The sequence below is a fragment of the Malus domestica genome, chromosome 03, assembly GCF_042453785.1.
Source record: "Malus domestica chromosome 03, GDT2T_hap1".
NCBI classification, from domain to species: Eukaryota; Viridiplantae; Streptophyta; class Magnoliopsida; order Rosales; family Rosaceae; genus Malus; species Malus domestica.
Genome location: NC_091663.1, coordinates 29,395,390 through 29,417,580, shown reverse-complemented (window position 1 = coordinate 29,417,580; position 22,191 = coordinate 29,395,390). Strand labels below are relative to the sequence as shown.

General features: G+C 36.4%; 3 protein-coding genes and 1 long non-coding RNA gene across 4 annotated transcripts; 2 read left to right on the top strand and 2 right to left on the bottom strand.

Annotated features, from left to right (window-relative positions):
• Nucleotides 1-928: 928 nt before the first annotated feature.
• Nucleotides 929-1,863, bottom strand: LOC139194264 (uncharacterized). The gene is made up of 2 exons (XR_011579024.1): nucleotides 1,564-1,863; nucleotides 929-1,431 (listed from the first exon to the last, which is right to left on the bottom strand). It is a non-coding gene; the product is annotated as an uncharacterized lncRNA (long non-coding RNA).
• Nucleotides 1,864-2,077: 214 nt separating this feature from the next.
• On the top strand, nucleotides 2,078-3,064 carry LOC114824215 (uncharacterized). The gene has a single exon (XM_029100649.2). The coding sequence runs from the start codon at nucleotides 2,078-2,080 to the stop codon at nucleotides 3,062-3,064; it is 987 nt and encodes a 328-aa protein (XP_028956482.2).
• On the top strand, nucleotides 2,957-4,477 carry LOC103430918 (uncharacterized). The gene is made up of 3 exons (XM_008369064.3): nucleotides 2,957-3,156; nucleotides 3,231-3,647; nucleotides 3,740-4,477. Exons 1-3 carry the CDS (start codon nucleotides 3,083-3,085, stop codon nucleotides 4,338-4,340), a joined length of 1,092 nt encoding a protein of 363 aa, XP_008367286.3. The 5' UTR covers nucleotides 2,957-3,082; the 3' UTR covers nucleotides 4,341-4,477.
• Nucleotides 4,478-4,671: 194 nt separating this feature from the next.
• Nucleotides 4,672-6,660, bottom strand: LOC103430927 (uncharacterized). Its single transcript, XM_029100209.2, has 2 exons — nucleotides 6,622-6,660; nucleotides 4,672-5,040 (listed from the first exon to the last, which is right to left on the bottom strand). The coding sequence occupies exons 1-2, from the start codon at nucleotides 6,658-6,660 to the stop codon at nucleotides 4,774-4,776; spliced, it is 306 nt and encodes a 101-aa protein (XP_028956042.2). The 3' UTR covers nucleotides 4,672-4,773.
• Nucleotides 6,661-22,191: the final 15,531 nt, after the last annotated feature.

Sequence of the window (22,191 nt, the reverse complement as noted above, 5' to 3'; positions counted from 1 at the left end):
CAATTATGAATAATTTTAAATTGATAGCCTACTGTCAAGAATGTTTGGTATTTTTATATCAATTTTGGGCTATATGAGTGGGAGTAGACATCTTGGTTTACTCTTGAACTTAGATACATTGCTATGAACATGAACTGGACATTGTGATTTGTAAGTTAAATCTGTATTTTGTGTTGCAGAGGCAATTATAAATTCATTGTTTTGGCTTATGTAAGCTGGTTGTGTCTATGTACTAGTGTGTTGATGAATGACTTATGTGATCACCTTTATAATAATTTGATATGATTATCTGTTGTGATGAATCATACTCAAGTGGGAGAATGTAAGGGTATGAGTATGATTCTTACAAGTCTTGGGATAATTGAAGTATGATTCTTACAAGTCTTGGGATAATTGATATTATGAAGAAGTCTAAATCATGTTGACAAGAGTTAATCCAATCATATTGGTATACTGAGGACTCTTGTGTTTGCTCGTTTATAGGACTCATATTGATATAAGGAATGCAGTCTTGTATTTCTTATGGGATTGTTATAGGGCGATCCAGGTCTTGTAGTATAAAATCACAAGCCTCTGCTCTCACAAAAATACGCTCTTATTGTTCCAATTACCTATAACTTGGAGAGCATTGAGTTTTGCAGAGAGGAGAAGGTTGTGTGTAGATTTCTCTAATGGCTCTTAATCCTAATTAGTTGAACATAGTTCTATTCTTTCATGTGATCAATGTCGTGAAGAACATGTGTGTTGCTGTGAGAGATATTCATCAGCCAATGCATGTCGAGTTCTATCAGATGAGGGAGGAAACTCAATAGCCTTGCGTTGGTACAGACACAAATCCAATCTTCACCATGTGTGGGATAGGGAGATCATACAACAAACTATGAAGGACTATTATGATAGAACACACGGGAAAGACTTCGGCAAACAGTTTGCAGATATGTGTTGCAGATATTACTTCAGTATTTGCATATACAGAATATATTTGGAGTGATGATTGTGATTTAGTTGGTTAAATCTTATGTTCTTGGCTAGTTTATTATAGAGCTTATATGGTTGCTCTTATAGGGATCACATCCATCTCATCTGTAGGTTGATTGCAATTGCAGCAAAATTTAATCTGAAATTGGATAACCTCTTAAAATTGATCAAATCCACGTTAAGATTGCTTTTATGATATGGATCTACCAGAATACACTTCATACGTCCTGTCCATGAACAAATAATGAGGGTAGACTAGTTAAATAAGTTTAGGGTTGAAACCTACGATGCATGGACACGCAAGAAAGCAACCGTATCCCGTATCTGACACGCTGAGGATACGGATACGCAGATGATACGCGTATTGGAGTGAAAGGATACGTTTGAGACTGATGAGATACGCGTATTGTATTGTCCAGATACATGTATCCTACTTTTCGGATACATTTGAAACTGAAATAGGAGGATAATCAGAAAAAAAAAATCACAAAAAATCCGCATAGAATCGTGATTGATCGAACTTAGTTAACTGAAATCACTCTAAAATCAAAGGATAATCAGAAAAAAAATAAAATTCGGATTTACCTCTAAGAAATCACTCTGCTTGGGAGACTTTCACAAATCCCCATTGACCGTCATCTGCAACTGTTCCGTGACCCGTCGTCTCCATCTGCAACTGCGCCATCGTCTCCCTCTTCTTCGTCTACAACTGCTCCGTCGTCTCCTTCATTTGTCTGCAACTCTTGGTGAGTCGTAACCGGTGAGCTTTAGTTGTTTTTTCACCAGTCTCTCAGCTTTACTGATTCTACCCATTCGAAGACAATAATATTATAATACCAATTGGAAGACAATCTGATTCCCCTAGGAAAAGAATATAATATTATAGTACCCACTACCCATCCATTCCACTACCCGCATAGTCCATTCAAATTTGACAACTTTGGCTTTTCTGTTTTTAACTTTTTCTGTTATTATAATATTATTGTATTTTGCATATTATAGTATATTATTGTGTAGTGGTATGGATATTTAGATTATAATAACTTTTTCTTTACAGTGGATTAACTCTTACTTTTTATATGTTTGTTGATTTAGGAAAATGAATCACCCTAATAATCATGCAAATGATATTGCTAATCCGGATGATAATGCTAATCTGGATGAGATTGTTGAAAATGATCATACTCCGTTGTGGAAGTATGTCAAAACTTACAAAGGATCATACTCTAGGGTCAGGTTTCATTTGTTAAAAATGGCTGGAAATGGGGTCGCACCTTGCAGTAAGGTTACTGATGAAAATCTTGCAGAAATGAAAAAGTTAATTCGGGAGTGTGAATATAAGCTGAAGAGTTCTGCTCCTAAGAATGTTTCTTTGCCCAACACTGGTTCTTTTTGTTATGATCAACTTGAAGTGAATCTTGATCCAAAGAAGAGAAAAGGAACAAGTAGGCCTCTTAGTAAAGCTTTTAACAAGGAAGCTCGAGATCAATGTGATGCTGAAGTCGCAAGGATGTTTTATACAGGTGGCTTATCATTTAACCTTGCAAGAAATCCGCATTATCGAAACTCATATGTTCGAGCTTCTACACTTCCAGGGTATGTTCCACCAGGTTACAATGCACTAAGAACTACTTTTCTGCAACAAGAGAAGAGTCACATTAAGCAATGCCTCCAGCCAATCAAGCGCACATGGAGCACTAAAGGTGTAAGTTTGTGCAGTGATGGGTGGACAGATGCACAAAGGAGACCACTTATTAATATTATGGCAACTTGTGAAAGTGGGCCTATGTTCTTGAGGGCAATTAATTGTGAAGGTGAATATAAAGACAAGTATTGTATTGCCAACTTCCTTACAGAAGCTATTAAAGAAATTGGTCATGAAAATGTTGTTCAAGTGATCACTAACAATGCTCCTGTCTGTAGAGTTGCTGAGTTACTTATTGAGGCCCACTATCCCCATATCTTTTGGACACCCTGTGTTGTTCACACTCTTAATCTTGCTTTGAAGAGTATATGCTCTCCGAAACAAACAGATGTTTCGTATGATGACTGCAATTGGATTTCAACTATTGCAAGTGATGTTTAGTCCATAAAATTTTTTATTATGAACCATAGCATGAGATTGTCTATGTTTAATGAACATTGCAAACTAAAGTTGCTCTCCATTGCCGAAACAAGGTTTGTTTTCTCCAATTTTTTTCCTTTTTTTTTCTTATTCAATTATGAGCTATCCTAATTATTAAATTTTTCAGATTTGCTTCCACACTTGTGATGCTTAGAAGATTTAAGGAAGTAAAGGAAGGTTTACAACAAATGGTGATTAGCCCGAATTGGGCTTTGTACAAAGAAGATGATTTGGTTAAAGCAATGACGGTGAAGCAAAAAATATTGGATGAGTACTTTTGGGAGAAGATTGATTATATTCTTTTCTTTACAGCTCCAATATATGAGGTTATTAGAATGGCTGACACAGATAAACCTTGTCTTCATTTGGTGTATGAGTGGTGGGATGCTATGATTGAAAAGGTGAAAGCTGCTATCTACAGGAATGAGCGCAAGGCATTACATGAAAAAAGCAGCTTTTTTGATGCGGTGTATCGCATTTTATTAGAGCGATGGACTAAAAGTAGCACACCACTTCATTGTTTGGCGCATTCATTAAATCCAAGGTAATGATTTTGCTAATATCCTTATAAACTCTTCCAAAATTAATCTTTAGCTTTATGATTATATTTTTAAAGTGCTATTTCTTTTATTTTAGGTATTATAGTTCAGAATGGCTCCAAGAAGACCCTAGTCGGGTTGCTCCACACCGAGATGTTGAGCTTACAACTGAAAGGAAAAAGTGTTTTGAGAGATACTTTTCCAATGAGGAAATTAGAAGAAGTATCAATGTGGAGTATGCCTCTTTCTCTATGTGCTTGAATGACTTTGGAGCTATTGATTCTATGAATGATAGGTTTCATTTGGAACCAGTAATGTGGTGGATTGTCCATGGAGCTTCTACACCTAGTCTCCAATCCATAGCGTTGAAGCTAATTGGACAACCTTGTTCCTCCTCTTGTTGTGAAAGAAATTGGAGCACTTACAGTTTTATTCACTCTCTAAGAAGGAACAAGATTACACCACAAAGAGCCGAGGATTTGGTATTTGTGCATAATAATCTTCGTCTTTTATCAAGGAATAACGCAACCTACAAAGAAGGTATTAGTCAATTGTGGGATGTTGGAGGAGATGGCTTTGAAAACTTGGGTGAAGAAAGTGTCGGGATGCTTGATATTGCTAACCTTTCACTTGATGAACCGTCATTGGAGACTACTTTGATTACTGGAGGAGACATCATGAACGTGGAAGTTGAATGAGACTTTTTTTTTTTGTTAATTTCATTTGGATGTTCTTTTTACTTTTTCAAGTTTTAAGACTAATTGCTTGTTGGATGGACTATCTTTCTAACAGTTTAGAGTTTATTGAATAATAAATTTGAATGCTTATTTTATAATGTTTTAGATATATTTTTATTTATTTATTTATTTATTTATACATATTTTTAATTGCCGTATCCTTGACGTATCGTATCCTTGTTTTTTGAAATTTGACGTATCCCCGTGTCGTATCGTGTCGTATCCCCGTATCCGTGTCCGTGTCCATGCATCATAGGTTTAAACAATGATACCAAAATTTGACAACGCCATGTTTGCCCAATGAGCAAATGAAATTATGTCATTTAATTCTCATGGAAAAAGGGATGACATGATGCATACTCATAATCTAAAATCTAAATTACATAATTACAATCTAAAATCTTAGGTTATTAGGACCCCAGCAGTTCAATTCCATGACTTTTCTCAACTTCTCCTCCTGTGATCTCTGCATCGTCATAGAAATCGCCAAGGAAGATGAGTCGTAGAACAGTTTCTTGGCTTGGGAATAGGATCTGATGTTGTTCTTGGCATGTTGGTGGACTGATCTCAGAACCCCATTCCACCTGCAGATTCCTTGGTCTTTGAGTGCTTCCACTGCTCCTGTACTGGCTGCCACAACCCAAGCCCTGCACCCTGCACGCTGCACTCATTTTTTCTGATTTATTTTTTTTGTTGCTGATTTTGCAATGATCAAAGATCTTGATCGGTGAAACTGGTGAAAGTTTGAGAGGGAGAGTATGAAATGAAAAATCTGAATTGGTGTTTTCTTTGAATATATTTATGCATGCATATATATAGGAAGCAAATAGGAGGAGGGGTCAAGGCACGGCCACCAGTATGAGGGAAGTGGAAATCGGTGGTGGTAATAGGTGAAGAAAACAATGTGCAAAGCTCGTGTTTTGATTTTTAGATGACTTTTAGATTAAAATGATAAGTAAGATTAAAATTTAATTTTAGTCATTTGATACATTAATAATCTTATTTATTAATTATATTTTTATTTTTTAATTATTTCTCTTTTTCTTCCTATTTTTTAATGTATTAATTTTATTTCATTAGAATTATAATTTTCATTTCATTTTTCGTAATATATTTTTTTGGTGACCACTATTCATCCAAGACATAAATTCAAACAGTAATCCGACAGTACTATTCATCTACAGTGTCGTAGTGATGCCAGTGATCATTCTACATGCAAGTTCAACATTAAACCGACAAGATACCATTCATCCACAGTGTTGTCGTACCAATAATATTTACTACATGTGCAAAATCAACAGGCAAAATACAGATCATTTAGACATACCACTATTCACGAATGAACCAACAGTCATTCAGCTTGTGTTTCCACAGTCACTTCGTGATTCTAAATATATGAGTAATGCAAACAACCAATTTCATGAAACTAATCTCAATGTAAGAAATCATTCATTGTTTCTAAAGCTCTGCGGTCAAAACTCCAAAAAGATTAGTCTTCTCCAAAACAAGAAATTGGTATCTAATTATATATCTAAAAGAACCGAAAAGAACCTAAAAGAGTAAATCTAAAATTGTTATCTAAATATATATCTAAAAAAACCGAAAAGAACCTAAAAGAGCAAATCTAGGTAACAAAATTATGGATATATAAATTAAAATTACCATATTCTGGATACGTTGTCAAAGCATGTTTTCGACAACAAGGAAAAATGCACGTTGTGCTGGTAGTGTTGTTATATCCTATTTTCTTGTAGTGTTGCTAGCATTCTTCATTTTTACTTTTTGAATTAAGTCGTGAAAGAAAACTCACAATTCATACATGCGCACAATTTAATTGGCAAAAACAATGTGCTTATTTTTTATGAGATTGCATCCAATTTCTAATTCTCTTCTTATAGTTTTTGCTAACTTAAATATGCTGTCTCAATCCATTAAATATCGAATGATTTTAACCCAAATTTCTATAGAAACTTGAGTAGTCCATATCAGTTCATCCGATGCATGATACTCATAATTAGCAAGATCGTCGGAAACAAAATTCACAAACCGACAGAATTGAGAATATAAAGTTGATACACAAGGCAGAAATGAATTGAAAAAATACCAAGGGCTAACCCCACGTAATACGCACCTCTCAAGACTCTCATTCTTGACCCATTATTATTATTAAGCCTAAAGTTGGTCTATGAATTGCACTACTTATGTTGGATATGAATTAGGGTTTCGATTTTGACTTATTCACCATTTTGCCACTGGCCATTCCCGAAAACCTGGCTGTCATCTCCTCATAACCTCACCCAAACTTTGGCAGGCCACCTTTCTTCTGCCATCTTCAACTACTTCCTAGCACTTTTTTCAAATTGTTCTTTTGATACGGGTTATGTTTGTGAAGTTTGTCTGCTGGCGAAACAAACTTGTCAACTTTTGTTACTAGTTCTATTTCAACGTGGAGTCCTTTTTTCCTTTTTTTTTTATTGTGATGTCCTAAAAAACATCTCTCTCTTGATGGGGCTTATTATTGTTTATCCATCGTTGATGACTTTTCTTGATTTACTTGGGTTTTTTTTATGCGCCAAAAACATGAAACACAAAAGATCTTTGCAAGGTTTTTTTTTTTTTTACTTGCATTGAAACACAATTCCAAACAAAAGTCCAACAAATATGAGTCGATAATGGGTGAAATTTTTTTTCTATGCGGGATTTATTTGCCTTTCATGGTATCATTTACCAATGCACTTGTGTCTACACACTACAACAAAATGGTGTTGTAAAAAGAAAACATCGGCATCTTCTTGAGGTAGCTACAACCCTCTGTTTTCAATCCAATCTAGCTCCTAAATTTTAAGGGGATGGTTATAAATCATATCCCTACACCTTCTATTTTTTTGAATAAACGAAATTATATACACTAAAAGGGGTTAGGGAGTGGGCTAAGCCACATAATGGGCTAGCAATAATGTGGTTCGAATTCGCCTTTGGCGAGAATCAAATATAAGACATAAGACCTCTTACTTGTCACTTAGTACTACGGTCTAGTGATATTCATCTTTATGTTGCCCTAAAAACTACTTAGCCTACGTGGTGCGCATGCCAAATAGCTAATAAGCTAACTACGTCCTTCGGTCGAATGCAGGGTGTGTCAACTTGTCGGCCGAGCTCGGTTAGGGACTAAAAGAATGTTGATGTGGCGTTGGACGCACTGAAGACTTCTGAATCTTGCGACTGCGGCCAATGAAGGAACACGTCTCGGCCTTCAGGTTCTAAAGCCTAAAGACAAGGCTGCTAGTTTTTGCGAAGTTCAATATCAAATTTAGTTTTTCAGTGTGCCGAATGCTAAGTAACCTAGTAACACCTCACATCGCCGAGAAGGCTGATAAGATGACACCTTCCAACAAGGATTCAGAGACTCTTTGTTGACCGAGACTTGGATAGATAACCAGTCAGTCTTGAAGCAGTGTTGTTTATCCAAACTGAAGGTGTGTTGGCGGAAAAAGTGTAAAATTAAAAGATCTCAAGATGTTTGAGAGCGACGGTTCGCATAGAGTAAGAGTTTGCACATGACAAATTTGTATGTTGATTTGGAAGGGCCTTTAATGTTGCTAATACTACGATACTTATAATGCTAGTACACTTGATTGCATGTTGTAAAACTGCTTGCCATGAGTATCCCGCGTGTAGAAGTAATATTCCTAAGAATATTGGATAATCTCGCGTGAAGGAACTCCCACTTTTTTGGAATGTGATAATGCATGAAATCCCATCAATTTGGAATTTTAAAGATGTGATAATGCAACTCTAGTGGATATAATGCATGCAATTGCATTAAAACCAATCAATGCCTACCATTTCAACAAAAAAATAAAAAATAAAAAATAAAAAATAAATCAATGCCTACCATTATTTGGTGGCAATCCAAACTAATGGTCCAATCCAAGTGCCATGCATAATAATAGTGAATTATCATGTTGTGATCTAATCCAAACAAATTTGATGTTATCTTGATAGTAGTCATTACGATGCACGACTCTTCACTTGTGGCTTTTCCTGATGTGGTATATCCCAAGTAGACCCGCATAAAGAGATTAAAGAGAGAAGTCCTCCTTCATTTCAACTCTTCATCAAACATTAAACTTTTGGAATAATCTCATAGGATTTATACTGATAATAATATACCATAAACCCCACTTAAATTATTTCATTCCAATTGTAACACCTTATTGCATCTCATCCAACAGTCTAGAACTATGCTCATTCAACAGCCTCGATTGCTCGGGTTGATGGTGTAAAATCAGGTACAAACAAAATTTATAATAAAAATCTGTATAAATTTGCTGAAATCCATACAATTGTAGAGTCTATTAAAATTCTTCGACGATCGTACCTTACATTCTCTGTGACCAATCGATTGACCGGTCTAAGGTTTGAAACCGTCGAGAGGTGTTGGAACATCCATTGTCCCACATCGGCCAGGAGGGAAGAAGGAAAGCAGTTTAAATAGAAATACCCCTCTCTAACTAATACCGAGGCATTTTGTGATAAAACTCTACACCTGAGGATTGTGTAGGTGATTAAGTGGGGACAATATCGGTGTTGTTTGAGTGGGCCCTCGGCATGTCAACTTGAAAAATTTCACATGGTATCAGAGCCAGTGGATGGGCTCGTACGTGATTGGGTGGGTCACCTTTGGCCTCGCGTGATGTCCACATAGGCCAAAGATGCCACATGATTGAGTGGGTCTCCGTTCGGCCCTCCGCGATAGGTGAGCCCCCACTGGCTCCATGTGGTTGCCGATATGGATTTCCATGTGTGACCCATAAAATGGGGTCTCACGTGCGAGGGAGTGTTGGAACCTCCATTTGTCCCACATCGGACAAAGTGAGAAGAGAATAGTACTTTAAATAGAATTACCCAACTCTAACTAACACCGAGATCTTTTGTGATAAAACCCTATACGCCTAATGCAATGGTGCCTGCACATCACATAGAGTTTCCCACTGCAACTGACCAACCAGCTTCAAGTGATGGCATCAACACTTATGTTGAATATGAATCTCTCCACAGTGTTGCACCTGAGGAATCTCCATATGAGTCTCATTTTATTGCTCCTCGATGAAATCCCATTTGTGAAAGACATCCTCCAACAAGGTTGCAAGCCTTTGTCACTTACAAGCCAAGGCATCCACTGTCCAACTATGTGTCCTATAAAAAACTATCATCTAAATACACTGTTTTTCTTTGTAATGTATCTGAGCATGTTGAGCCTCAGTCGTTTCAAAAAGCAAATCAATCACAAGTTTGGCAGTAAGCTATGCAAGATGAATTGCATGCACACAAGGTTAAATTCAACATAGATGGGTTTATAGAAAGACACAAGGCAAGATTAGTGGCTCGTGGCTTTACTCAAACATTTGATGTGGACTAGAAGGAAACCTTTGCTCCTGTTGCAAAGATGAACTCAGTGAAAGTACTCATTTTAGTTGTTGTTAACAAAGGATGGCCTATGTATCAAATGGATGTAAAGAACGCCTTCTTACATGGTGATCTCGAAGAAGTCTACATGAGATTACCCCTAGGTCATCCTCAAAGTCATGAACCTAATGTTGTGTGTAAATTGCACAAATCAATTTATGGTCTTAAACAGTCATCTAGAGTTTGGTATGCCAAGCTCAGTTCAGTCTTTACAATTGTTGGTTTTAAAAAAGCAACACAGACTCCTCACTGTTTGTGCGTATAGGAACTGCTGGGAAATTGGTAGTCCTTGTATATGTAGATGACTATCATTAAAGGAAACAACCCTAAAGACATAAAGGAGCTCAAACATTCACTACAACAATGTTTTGCAATCAAAGATCTTGGAATACTGAGATATTTTCTTAGCATAGAAATGGCAACCTCTCACAAGGGTTTCTTTCTCAACCAGCGGAAATATGTTCTGGACCTTCTTAAGGAAGCAAACATGACCTCTTGGCATCAAGCTCAAACTCAGCTTGGAGGGGCAACCACTTCCAAACATAAGCTATTATCAGTGACTTGTTGGTAAGTTGATATATATTACTATTACAAGGTCTAACATAGCTTATTCAGTGAGCATTGTTAGCCAATTTATGCACTCTCCCATGATGGTGCATTTTAATCTTGTCAATACTTTATCACCTAAAAGGTTCAGTGGGTCGTGGCATAATCATGAAGAAGAATGCGAGCACTCAAATAACAGGTTATTGTGATGCTGATTGGGCTAGTAACTCTATTGATTGTAAGTCTACAACGGGGTATTGCACATTTGTGGGAGGCAACCTTGTTACATGGAAAATTAAAAAGCCAGCAGTTGTTGCAAGATCAAGTGCAGAGGCTGAATATTGAGCCATGGCATCTATTGCGTGTAAACTAATATGGCTGAAAAGTCTAGTATGTGACTTAGGTGTCTTCACTCCTTAGTCCATGTCTCTTTTCTATGACAACCAGGCAGCAATGCACATTGTTGCCAACCACGTCTTCCACGAGAGAACTAAGCACATTGTAGCTGACTGTCACTATGTTCGTGCACAAATACAATCATAAGTCATCAAAACTCATTTTGTCAGGAGCTACGATTAACTTGCAGATTTATTCACTAAACCATTAGCCTCTCATTAGTTTCAAAAGCTTCTCGGCAAGCTTGGATCCAGCTTGAGGGGGAGTATTGAAAGACCTCTGGTTACTTAGGGTTCTTCATGATTAGGGTTTCTCGGTATTATCTGGGTAATAGGGTTTGTGTTAACCCTATTAGTGTTTTACCTAGTTAATAGCCGTTTATTTTCTTCTTGTTTTTATCAACTTGTATAACGGTCTTATCTTATTGTCAACTCCTTAATCTAATGAGCTTAGTTATGTTCCCTATGCTGGCTGTTTAGCTTGATCCAAGGAGATTTGGGATAGATAACTTTGAGTGTTGAGTGTAGTTTGCAACTCACTCAAACTTTCCTATATATTTGTAACCTATGTATGCTCTCATTACGATTTCAATAATACAAAATCAGAAACTTCAAAAGTCTACATGGTATTAGAGTCAGGGGACGGAGCCGGTACTGCCACATGATTGAGTGGGTCCTTGTTTGGCCCCAGGCTATGGGTGAGTCCCGACATGGCTCCACGTAGGCCAAAGATGCCACGTGATTGGGTGGGTCCCCATTGACCCTGCGCGATGGGTGAGCTCTGACTTGGCTCAACATGGTTGCCAATGTGTGGATCTCCATGTGTGACCATAAAATGGGGTCTCACATGCGGGGGAGTGTTGGAACATCCATTGTCCCACATCGGCCAGAAGGGAAAAAGGAAAGCAGTTTAAATAGAAATACCTCTCTCTAACTAATATCGAGGCATTTTGTAAAACCCTACACTTGAGGATTGTGCAGGTGGTTAAGTGGGGACAATATCGATGTTGTTGGAGTGGGCCCTCAACTCGTCGACCTAAAAAATTCTATAAGAGGTGACGGTGGGGTGGAGCAGAAAAACTTCCCCATCTGTTACATGCGCATCCATGGATGTTCACTGTGAGCTCCTCCAAACCCAGCTCAATGGCCTTAGCCATGTGGTGGCTGGGTTGAGAACCTGTTTAAGCAACCATAAAGATCATCTACTCGTCACCGCCACCGAAAATCAAACATTTCTAAAAAAAAAAACCATCACACATCTAGTCACCGGGACCAAATTCTGCGATTTCTTTACCCCACTCACCACAACAGATGACGATCCAATCGAAGATTGCATGAGCAGATATGGTAAGCCTCCAAGCGAACGAGCCACATATACAAATGAATTCATGGAAGAAACCAATTGTATGATCATCTCTTCTCCTTGTACGTATTTTTTTTTCTCGATAGCGTAGGGGTTAGGCTAACAACAAATTCACAGCTTTATGTTTTGATTTTCTCAATTCATCTACATTGTATTCTGTTTGCTTTGACTGTCTCACTTTATCTCCATTGTATTGTATTTTGTTTGTTTTGTGCGCAGTGGAATGGTATAAGACCTTGCCCATCCTTCCGAAGTTTGGTACATTCCTCTCTTATGCTTTTTCTTTATTATAATTTAGAATTACTTCTTTTTTCCTTTTTTTTTTTTCAAATATTAGGTATATGAGTATGAGCCAACTGCTTCCAATTCAATGTCTTCCTCTCTTAATCTTCTTGCAAATAGGCAGTCTCTAATCGATGGCTTCACCGGCAGTAGTTGGATGGTCAACACCATAGGTCATCTTGTCATTCTTGAAAATAACCAAACAGTTGTCTGGTCTGCAAATTCGTCGAAACAAGCCTAAAGCCAGAGCCCTGTCCTGCAGCTGGACAATGGCAACCTTGTCCTAAGGGATGAGAAAGATACCAACTCAGAAAACTACTTGTTACAAAGCTTTGACTACCCTTTTGATACCTTGCTTCCGGCATTTAACAACATGGAAAAGTCTAGACAACCCTTCTCCGGGAGACTTTATATGGGAGACAAAGCTGCTCAACCATTTTGAGCCTGTCATGTGGAAAGAGATCTAATGAGTACTGGAGAAGCAGTTCATGGAACAACCTTTTGTTCAGTGGAAAAACTTCCGGCTTTGAACTTCCCTTTTGTCAATAGAGAGGAGGATACCTGACAATTCACATGATGAACATGTTGTTACTTGGGCAGATGACGATGATAAACCAAACTACGACGTTTCGCTAGGAGTGGATTTAATCACAAGCAGATCAGAATTGGACATTCTACGCAGCATTTCTGAGAGACCCTTGTGACAACTATGTCCACTGTGGTGACAACGACAACTGTGTTCTTAATTTATCGCCAATTTGTCAATATTTGGAGAGGTTCATTCCTGCGTCCCTGGAGAATTGGAACTTGAAGGATTTTTCAAAAGGTTGCGTGAGGAGAAAACCGTTGAGCTACATGAATGATGGATTTGCTAAGTATCTGCGGTTGAGCTGGATATTACACACAGTGGGATAAATAAAAGCAAGAAACTCATTGAATGTAAGGCTAAATGCTTATCGAATTGTTCATGTTTTGCTTATGCATACATAGATGTTAGATGAGGAGGTAGCAATTGCGTTATCTGGTTTGACGATCTTGTCGATATTAAGCAAAAGCTTTTTAGCCAAAATGGTCTTTGAGATTTGCATAACACGTCACTTTGGTCCCTGAGATTGAAAATCAATAGAAATGGTTAGTCAGTTAAAAACTCCGTTAAGTATCCTGAAGCTCTTAGCCAAAAGTTTGGGTACTTTACAAAGCTTCGTAACTCAATCATTTCTTAACCAAATTTGACCCATAATATATTAAAATGAATATAGGAAAGTGTAGAACAAGATTATACCTATTTGGAAGCTAAATGGTTCCCGGAGATGGCCGGAAAATAGCCTGAAAGGTAAATGGTCCGCGGGAAAATTGGATAAATTTTAAACGTTCATAACTTCTTCAATACTCAACGAAATTGAGTGATTCAAAAATGAAAATCATACTCCTCGACGATATGAAGAGAATGGTACCTTTCTCAATGGCTAAATCACTGTGGTTGGGCCGGAAAATGGCTCGAAAGTGGCTATCTTAGTCTCAAGTTAGCCACTTTTGAGCCGTTTTCCGGCCAAACCACGGAAAATTAGCCATCTAGAAAGATACCATTCTCTTCTTCTCATTGATAAGTATGATTTTTGTTTTTGAATCACTCGATTTTGTTGAGTATTGAAGAAGTTATGAACGTTTAAAATTTACCTAGTTTTCGACGAGTTTTCCAGTTTTCCCCACGGACCAATCACCTTTCAAGCTATTTTCCAACCATCTTCGGCAACCATTGGGATTCCAAATAGTTATAATCTTGTTCTACACTTTCCTATCTGCATTTTGATATATTATGGATCAAATTTGATTAAGAAACGATTGAGTTACGAAGCTTTGAAAATTGCCTAAACTTCCTTCCCAGAGCTTCGGGACACTTAACGGAGTTTTTAACGGAAGGACAAAAATAATGGATGATGGACAATCTCAGGGACCAAAATGATGTGTTATGCAAATCTCAGAGACCATTTTCGGCTAAAAAGCCTTAAGCAAATGCCGGGTGGTGATCGGAATGTATGCATACATCAAGATATCTGCTTCAGATCTAGGTACGAATTATGTCCACTTTGTTCTTTAGGAATTTAAAGGTCCCCTTTTCAATTATATGTATAAATTGTGTGGTGTTTAACTACGTATGTTATTCCATCTCGAATAATCTATGACGAAGAGAAAGGCGAGAAGTGGAAGATAGGAATGATACCGGCATCTGCCTTTGCTGTAATTGTTGGGATGCTCTTAGTTGGCTATTGTTACATTCAAAGATTTAGAGGCAAGAAAGATGTCAACGGTATAATTACTAGTTTAGTATCACTAATTGTTACTTTCTAACGATTAACAAGGTGAAGGCATTGAAGAACAGAAGGAAGATGATCTGAAGTTACACGAATTAAATAGGATAGTATAGTTGTAAGCAAAGATCGATCCTCCAAAGACGAGATTAATTTAAGCAAAAATAATAACTAACAAGCATGCAAACAATGACTCTTTTTATTTTATTTTCTTGACTCAACTTAACACTAAAGCAATAAAATAAGGATGATGATATGATTGAAGATAAGCTAATAAGAAAAGCCAACCAAAAATGAAAATTAGTAAAAGAAAAAGAAATAAAATACGACAACCAATAACTGCTGTACTCTATGGATATGGTGAGCCTAAGGTTCATACAATTCTAAATTCGGTTCTTGAAGTGTAGGTCCAACTCAATATGTAATTGTTTCCTTTAAATATGATTTCTCTTGATGGTTCTGGTGAGAGTCAAGTATTTTCATATGCTATTAGTTTATGGTCAAGGTCCAATTTAACATACAACAACTCGTTAACCTCTTTGGAAACGATAAATTTACACACCATAAGTCTAGGTCTAGCTCATATGCATATGTAATCCCCAAATAGTTGTGCTTATATGTAATGTAAAATGGTCACTCAAAACAAACAAATACAACTCCATCAAAGGAATAATGGTATCTAAGCATCAAACCATAAATAATAAATGATAAATCATGTGTGGAGATTTAAGAACACAAATATGGAAATTGCATCAAGATCGCATTGAAATTAAGAAACTAAATCAAGCGTTTCATCCTAGCCTTAGGATGATAAGTTTAGTTAGACATGAAAAAAATATACAAAAGAAAATTATTCAGCAACATAAGCAAAAACCAAGTAATAAAAGCATATGGAGCGATGATGATTACAAGGCACGGCAAAAAGTGATGTTGGTGAAAATTTAGACCGCTAACAAATAACGAATTTAAACCTTGCCAGTACACAAATTAAATAAGATAGTATAGTGAAAAGCAAAAGATCGATTGCACAAAGACAAGATTAATTTAAGCAAAAATAATAACTAACAACTTCAGCATGCAAACCATGACTTTTTTTATTTTATGTTCTTGAATCAACTAAACACTAAAACAATAAAACAAGGATCACGATTTAGTAAGAAAACCCAATGGAAAAAAATAGTAAAAGAAAGGAATAAAACACGACAACGAACAAGTAATTTTTACGAATTATGGTTGTACTCTATCTATATGGTGAGCCTAAGGTTTTGGAATCCACACTCAACCATACCCTTCTCAATCAATGCACCGTTCATACAATTTTAACTTCGGTTCTTGAAGTGTACCTACATAAAGGTCTTGGTCTAACTCAATATGCAATTGTTTCCTTTAGATATGATTTCTCCCAATGGTCCTGGTGAGAGTCAAGTATTTTCATATGCTACTATCCCACTAGTCTATGGTCAAGGTACAAATTAACATACAACAGTCCATTAAACTCTTTGGAAACGATAAACTGACACCATAAGTCTAGGCCTAGCTCATATGCATACGTAATTCCTAAATGGGGGCTTATATGTAAGGTAAGTTGGTCACTCAACACCAATAAATACAATTCTATCTACGGAACATGGTATCTAAGCATCAAACAATAAATAATAAATGATAAAACATTTTAGAGATTCAAGAATACAAATATGGAAATTGCATCAAGTTCGCATTGAAATTGAGAAACTAAATCAAGTTTTGCACCCTAACCTTAGGAAGATAGGTTTAGCTAAACTAGGAAAAAAAATACAAAAGAAAATTGTTCAACAACATAAGCAAAATACCAAGTGATACAAGCATAGGGATGAGATGATGATAAGTCACCGGCAAAAAGTGATGTTGGTGAAGATGGAGATATGCTTGATACTTGATGAAGAACTAATGTCTTGTAGAAAGTTGAATGGAATAAAGAGCAGCCTTTTGCAAGATGTGGAATTGCAGCCCCCTTCTGTTCACAATCAGCCGTCCTCTTGATTCATCATAAGCTGTTCTCGACAAATTGTTCTATTTGACGTATCTACACGACCATATTCCCGCACTTGACATGAATTGCATCCAATTTATTCAAAAATTCTTCCTTTATGTCCTTTTGCACCAATTGACCTACAAAATACAAAAACAAAGTAAATGACTCAATAAAGAAACCAAGCAACAAATGTGAGGAAAATAATAAAAATATTTATCAATTAAACTTTTATCAGTCGCATTCAGGAAGAGGAGATATTGTTGATTTATGAATACATGCTCAACAAAAGCTTAGACTACTTCCTTTTCAAGTTGTTCCCTTAAAATCCTCTTGAAGCCTTTGGATAAATCCAAGAGGTGAAAGCTCAGAGTGGCTTCATTTGTAACAGAAGTCTGAGAATGTATTTGAAGACAATCCCATAAAGCATGGGACGTAGCACAACCAACAGTAAGATAAAGTAAACACTCAAAAATTATACTCATGGGATAGCTAATCACCAGTTGGTCCTGTTGATACCAACTGAGATACTCAAGATTAGGAACTTTGGGAGCCATCTACATAATTTCAGAGATCATGATCAAAGGCTTTGAGTTGACGAACCCAAACAAAATAATTGGCGGTAGAAAGTTTAAAGAAGAATGCATAGTTTTGGTCAAGGAGAGAGGAAGAAGATGACGCTATTGACAGAGGAAATTCTTGAATTGTGGACGGCAAAGGAACGTGAAAGAGGAAATAAACCCTAAGACCCAAGAAAAACATATACTTTGTAAAATTATGACTCATTGTATTAATGAGTGAAAAATATTACAATATATATGGGGGTATATTAATCACTATTAAGGTAGGAATCATAGAGTAATTATAAATGAAATTACATTCTTATATTACATACTATAATCAAGTAAACGGAATTAGTTAATTATATTCTAATAGTAGGCTTATAGAAGACTATTCAAAAGGAGGTGCCTAAGAGCAACTCCACCCATTCCCTAATTGATAGGGCAATTGGGTTGACTTGCCCTTGCTCCCAAAAAAAAACTCCTCCAACATCCAAAAAGAAAAGGCAATTGGAAGCAGCCCATTGGGCTGCCTTTGCAACTGAAGCCTGGGCTCGTGTCCCTTGGAGTGATCGACGCCGGCGTGGATGTTTGCAAAAATTGGCAGATCCTTTGTAGTGATTGACGCCGGCGTGGATGTCAGCAAAAATTGGCGGACCCCGCGCCTATTTGCAGCCGACACAAAAAGGCCCCATGCCTGACAAGCGTTGCAGACGGTTGGATTTCCAACTATTTTTCATCTGGGCTGTTGGATTTTAATGTTAAAAAAGATTGCACTTTTTTTTTGCAACTGTCACGTGGCGAAATCATGGGTATCCGACTGTGATAATTTTGACAATCAATGGTCATGATTATTCTTACAATAAAAAATAAACAAAAATTACTAAAAATCCAAAGACATCCCAAAATAAAAATACTTAATTGTTTTTCTATAAATACCTAACTATATTGTTCATTCTCCACACCACAACTCAATATTTATTTTTACTGCATATCCTATCTATTCTTTCTTCATCCCAAATCCTTTTGTTACCAAGAAAAATGAATGAGAAGTCAAATTGGTCAAATGGGGAAGACGTTGCTTTGCTTCAGGCTTGGGTGCTTGTTACTCATGACCCGATCATGGAAAATGAGATGATAGTGCAACACATGTAGAATAAGATTATGCACAATTTGTCGAGCATGTGTAAGGCACACCCAGAATGAGCAATCTATGTCAAGTAGGTACAGGCATCTGCATAAAGCTTGACAAGAAGCCCTTGCAAAAACGGAAGGAATTTATTGAAGTGTCAATAATCTAGCCAATGTGGTAATATTATTTTATTATTAATAAATTAAAATGTAATTAATTTGTTATTATTTTGACTTTTGTTTTGTAAAATTTTATATTGTTTCACAATTTTTTTCAATAACTACAAGCACAAATGTGGTTCAACTTTGATAACAAGAAATTATTCACAAGGCAGAATGTTGGAACATTGTGAAGCATACTCCGAAGTACAAATTTCTGCCTAGTGGTTCATAAGTTAAGTTGAATGGGACTCCATTGCACGAATTAACTACTGAAGAGTCACCATTGAAGACATCATTGAATAAATCGCACAAACTGAAGAAACCTCGAGGCCTATTGGTACATAATTAAGAAGGCAGCTAAAAAAAGATGCAATATGGAGCTAGTTCTTTGAATAATGATTATTCAAAATTAGTTGACGAAGACTCGCCAACATGCACTAAATATGAAACGAGATAGGTTAACATATGAGCAAGACACGGCTAGAGATGAAGTAAAGGCGAGAGAAAGAGAGTTAAATAAGCAAGAAAGGTAGGAGGAGAAGGATTAGGAGATCATGTCCCAATGCCTCAATAATGAGTCTCCTAATTCAAAACATTTTTTAAGAAGTGAAAAAAAATTGCGTCATGAGAAGAATGTATCTGAGGAAGATGAGGAAGTTCCATACACTCCAAGAGAAGATAGACCGAGCTACACTGATTTTACCCTCTAGGTTAAAATTAATTAAGTTTGTTGTAATGCTATGCTTTTTTCCCTTGTATTTGAAATAGTTTATTGGAAATAGACTTTATTGAGAAATAACAACATATATATATATATATATATATATATATGTGGAGGAAAAGGCCAAGAAAACATAAAGAAAAAATATATATGTGTGTGTGTGTGTGTGAATAGTAATTGCATTTGCCCTTGTCTTCCATCTTCCAAACGAGTGGACTTGCACAAAAGCAATAAGGACAATTTCATTGCCCTTGCCCTTGTCTTGTCCTTACCCTCCTAAACTGGGTAGACTTTCTTTAAATACAACCAATCTAACCCAAGCCAACCCAGTTCATGTTAATTCTTATAATTAAGGGAGTTTTAATGAAAAGTCTGCGGTACTGTTTACTTTAACAAAAAACCACATTTTTACACTAAAAATTCAATCATGGTACTATTCACTTTACCCTTTATTTTGTCCTTATAGTTAAAACTCAAAGTTTTTGAGCTTTTTTCATTAGTTTTCCTTATAATTAATTAGTTCAAATCAAATCACTCTTATGTAACAGACGTGTCCTTCTAGGGCTGGGTTCGGTTCAAAACGGTTCGATTTTTTGCCGAAATCGAACCGAAATTTCACTTCGGTTCAATTTTTTTTCGATTTTTTTTGTTTGGTTTCGGCCCGGTTCGGGTTTTTTTTTTCCCACATATTTTGTTTTTCTTCAATAGAAAAAAAAATCCTTAAGAAAACAAAGCTTGCAGCCATTTTGTAATACATCTTCCAGTGGAGTATAAATAAATTCCAAAGGATTAAATTAAGATCTTAAGGTCCTTTCCCATAGTTGCTACTTCCCTCAGATTCACTACCTCTGCTTCAATAGCTCCGAACATAACAAGCTTGAACAATCAGCCCCAAAGCTCGCAATCACTAAAGTATTATCAATCTTTTCAAAAGCCTCTGCAAGCACATTCAATGTTTTTAGGAAATGGAAAAAATGTTTATTAGGAATCCAAATATTGGTTATTCAAAATGTCAATTCTATGACTAGATAAAACTTCATTCTCCTGGAATAAAGCAGGATTCAATAAAAGAAAATAAATATCATAACCCAGATTTTAGAGACAACTACCTAACAATTCAAAGAAGAATGTCTTACTGACAAAGACTGAGAAATTGATGTGTTTGACAAATACTAGGAATTCATTTGTAAAAACATGTCAATTCAAATGTGTCTAAGAAATCATACCTCTTCTTTATTCCCCCAACTATCATAAGTAATGAAGTACCCATCCATCGGCAAGCCTCAAGCCTCATCTCAGGGTGCCGATCCACTGGCGAGCCTCGAGCTCCTTCTCCTCCAGTTCCGCCAATGAGATTAAAGACGAAATTAACTGATGCCTCATAGTCTCGACAAAGTTATTGTAATCTAATGGAGTAGTAGGAGCTTCAAATCTTACAAAACAAGGGAAAAAAATTAGGATAGAAGGAGAAAAGATGAAAACTGAGGAAGCAGAGGGGAAGAAAGCAGCTGAGGGGAGAGAGAGAGTGTGTGTTTGAGAAGAGATGAAAACTAAAATAGGAGTGACGACTAGGGTTTGTAAACTTTAGAAATTTTATAAAGTATTAAAGATTAGAATGCGTATAAATGTTTTACTGGTACAAATATATCAACACAAAGTCGACAATCAAGTTGGCATGAAGCAACAATTCCCAACTTGGAAGGAAGGTTCGAACCCTTAAGCCACCAAGTTTTCAGCATTTATATATGATTTTCATAATTTGGTTTGGTTTCCGAACCTCAAAAACCGAAATAGAACCGAGGTTTTTTTTTTCGGTTCGGTTTTTTTTTGTCTCGGTTCAATTTTCGGCCCGGTTTTTTTTCGGTTTTCGGTTTTTCCAACCCACCCCTATGTCCTTCTAGTCATATATAAATGAGCCACCTAGAATGAGGATCCTCTTTGTAAGGATTCAGGGGATCTTTTAATTTTGTCCGTTCATCGTAAATTGTGTGGTCCGTTTTTCGTCAAGTACTATTTATATTCAATTTTAAATAAAAAGTTTAAAATAAGTTCTAACAACACAATTTACGTTGAACGGACACGATTAAATGATATATGGGATCCTCACAAAGAGGATTTGGAGAGAATCCTCATGGACCTAAGATATCCAGAAAGTTCCTAACTGATGTTTATTATAGCCAAATATATATACGTTTTCGTTTCCAAAAAAGGTAAGTAATCATAAGTTAATTGTGACGTCTTGACCAGAAGCAAGGAGAAAAAATTGTATAACTTAGTGTGAGCTGACGCATGCAAAACTCAATTACACTCAGCATGATTACTTGAGGACCATATATATGGATATTACTTCATAATTGTGGACGAAGGAACACCGAAAGTTGAAGATTTGCATGCACTGTCACTTTAAACCAAACGTCGACCACAAATGCATAGATCTCTTATGATCTATTATAAAACAAATAACAATATTGTTCAATACTTAATCCATGCACGGTATGTAGAAACTAATCAGAAATTATATCCGCACGATTGAGGTTAGTTGGAGCTAAATTATGAATACATCATAGCGGAAATTTCATAATACATGTTCAGGTACGAAGTCGATTCACCAAATAAAAATTAAGATGGTGAGTCAAAGCCTACAACAAAATGGCAATTGATCTATTAGTATAAATTCTCCACAAGCAAACCTGCCTTATAGTTATGACAAGTGTATGGTAACCATATTAAGTATAAGAGATGTAGGCCTACTACGATTTAAGTGATAAGTGAAGGAATATTAGTGTACAAATGTCACAATTGTATTGAACATTGTCCATGTCAGCTAAAAGTTGTTGGATTGGCTGAAGTTTGTTAGGAGTCAATT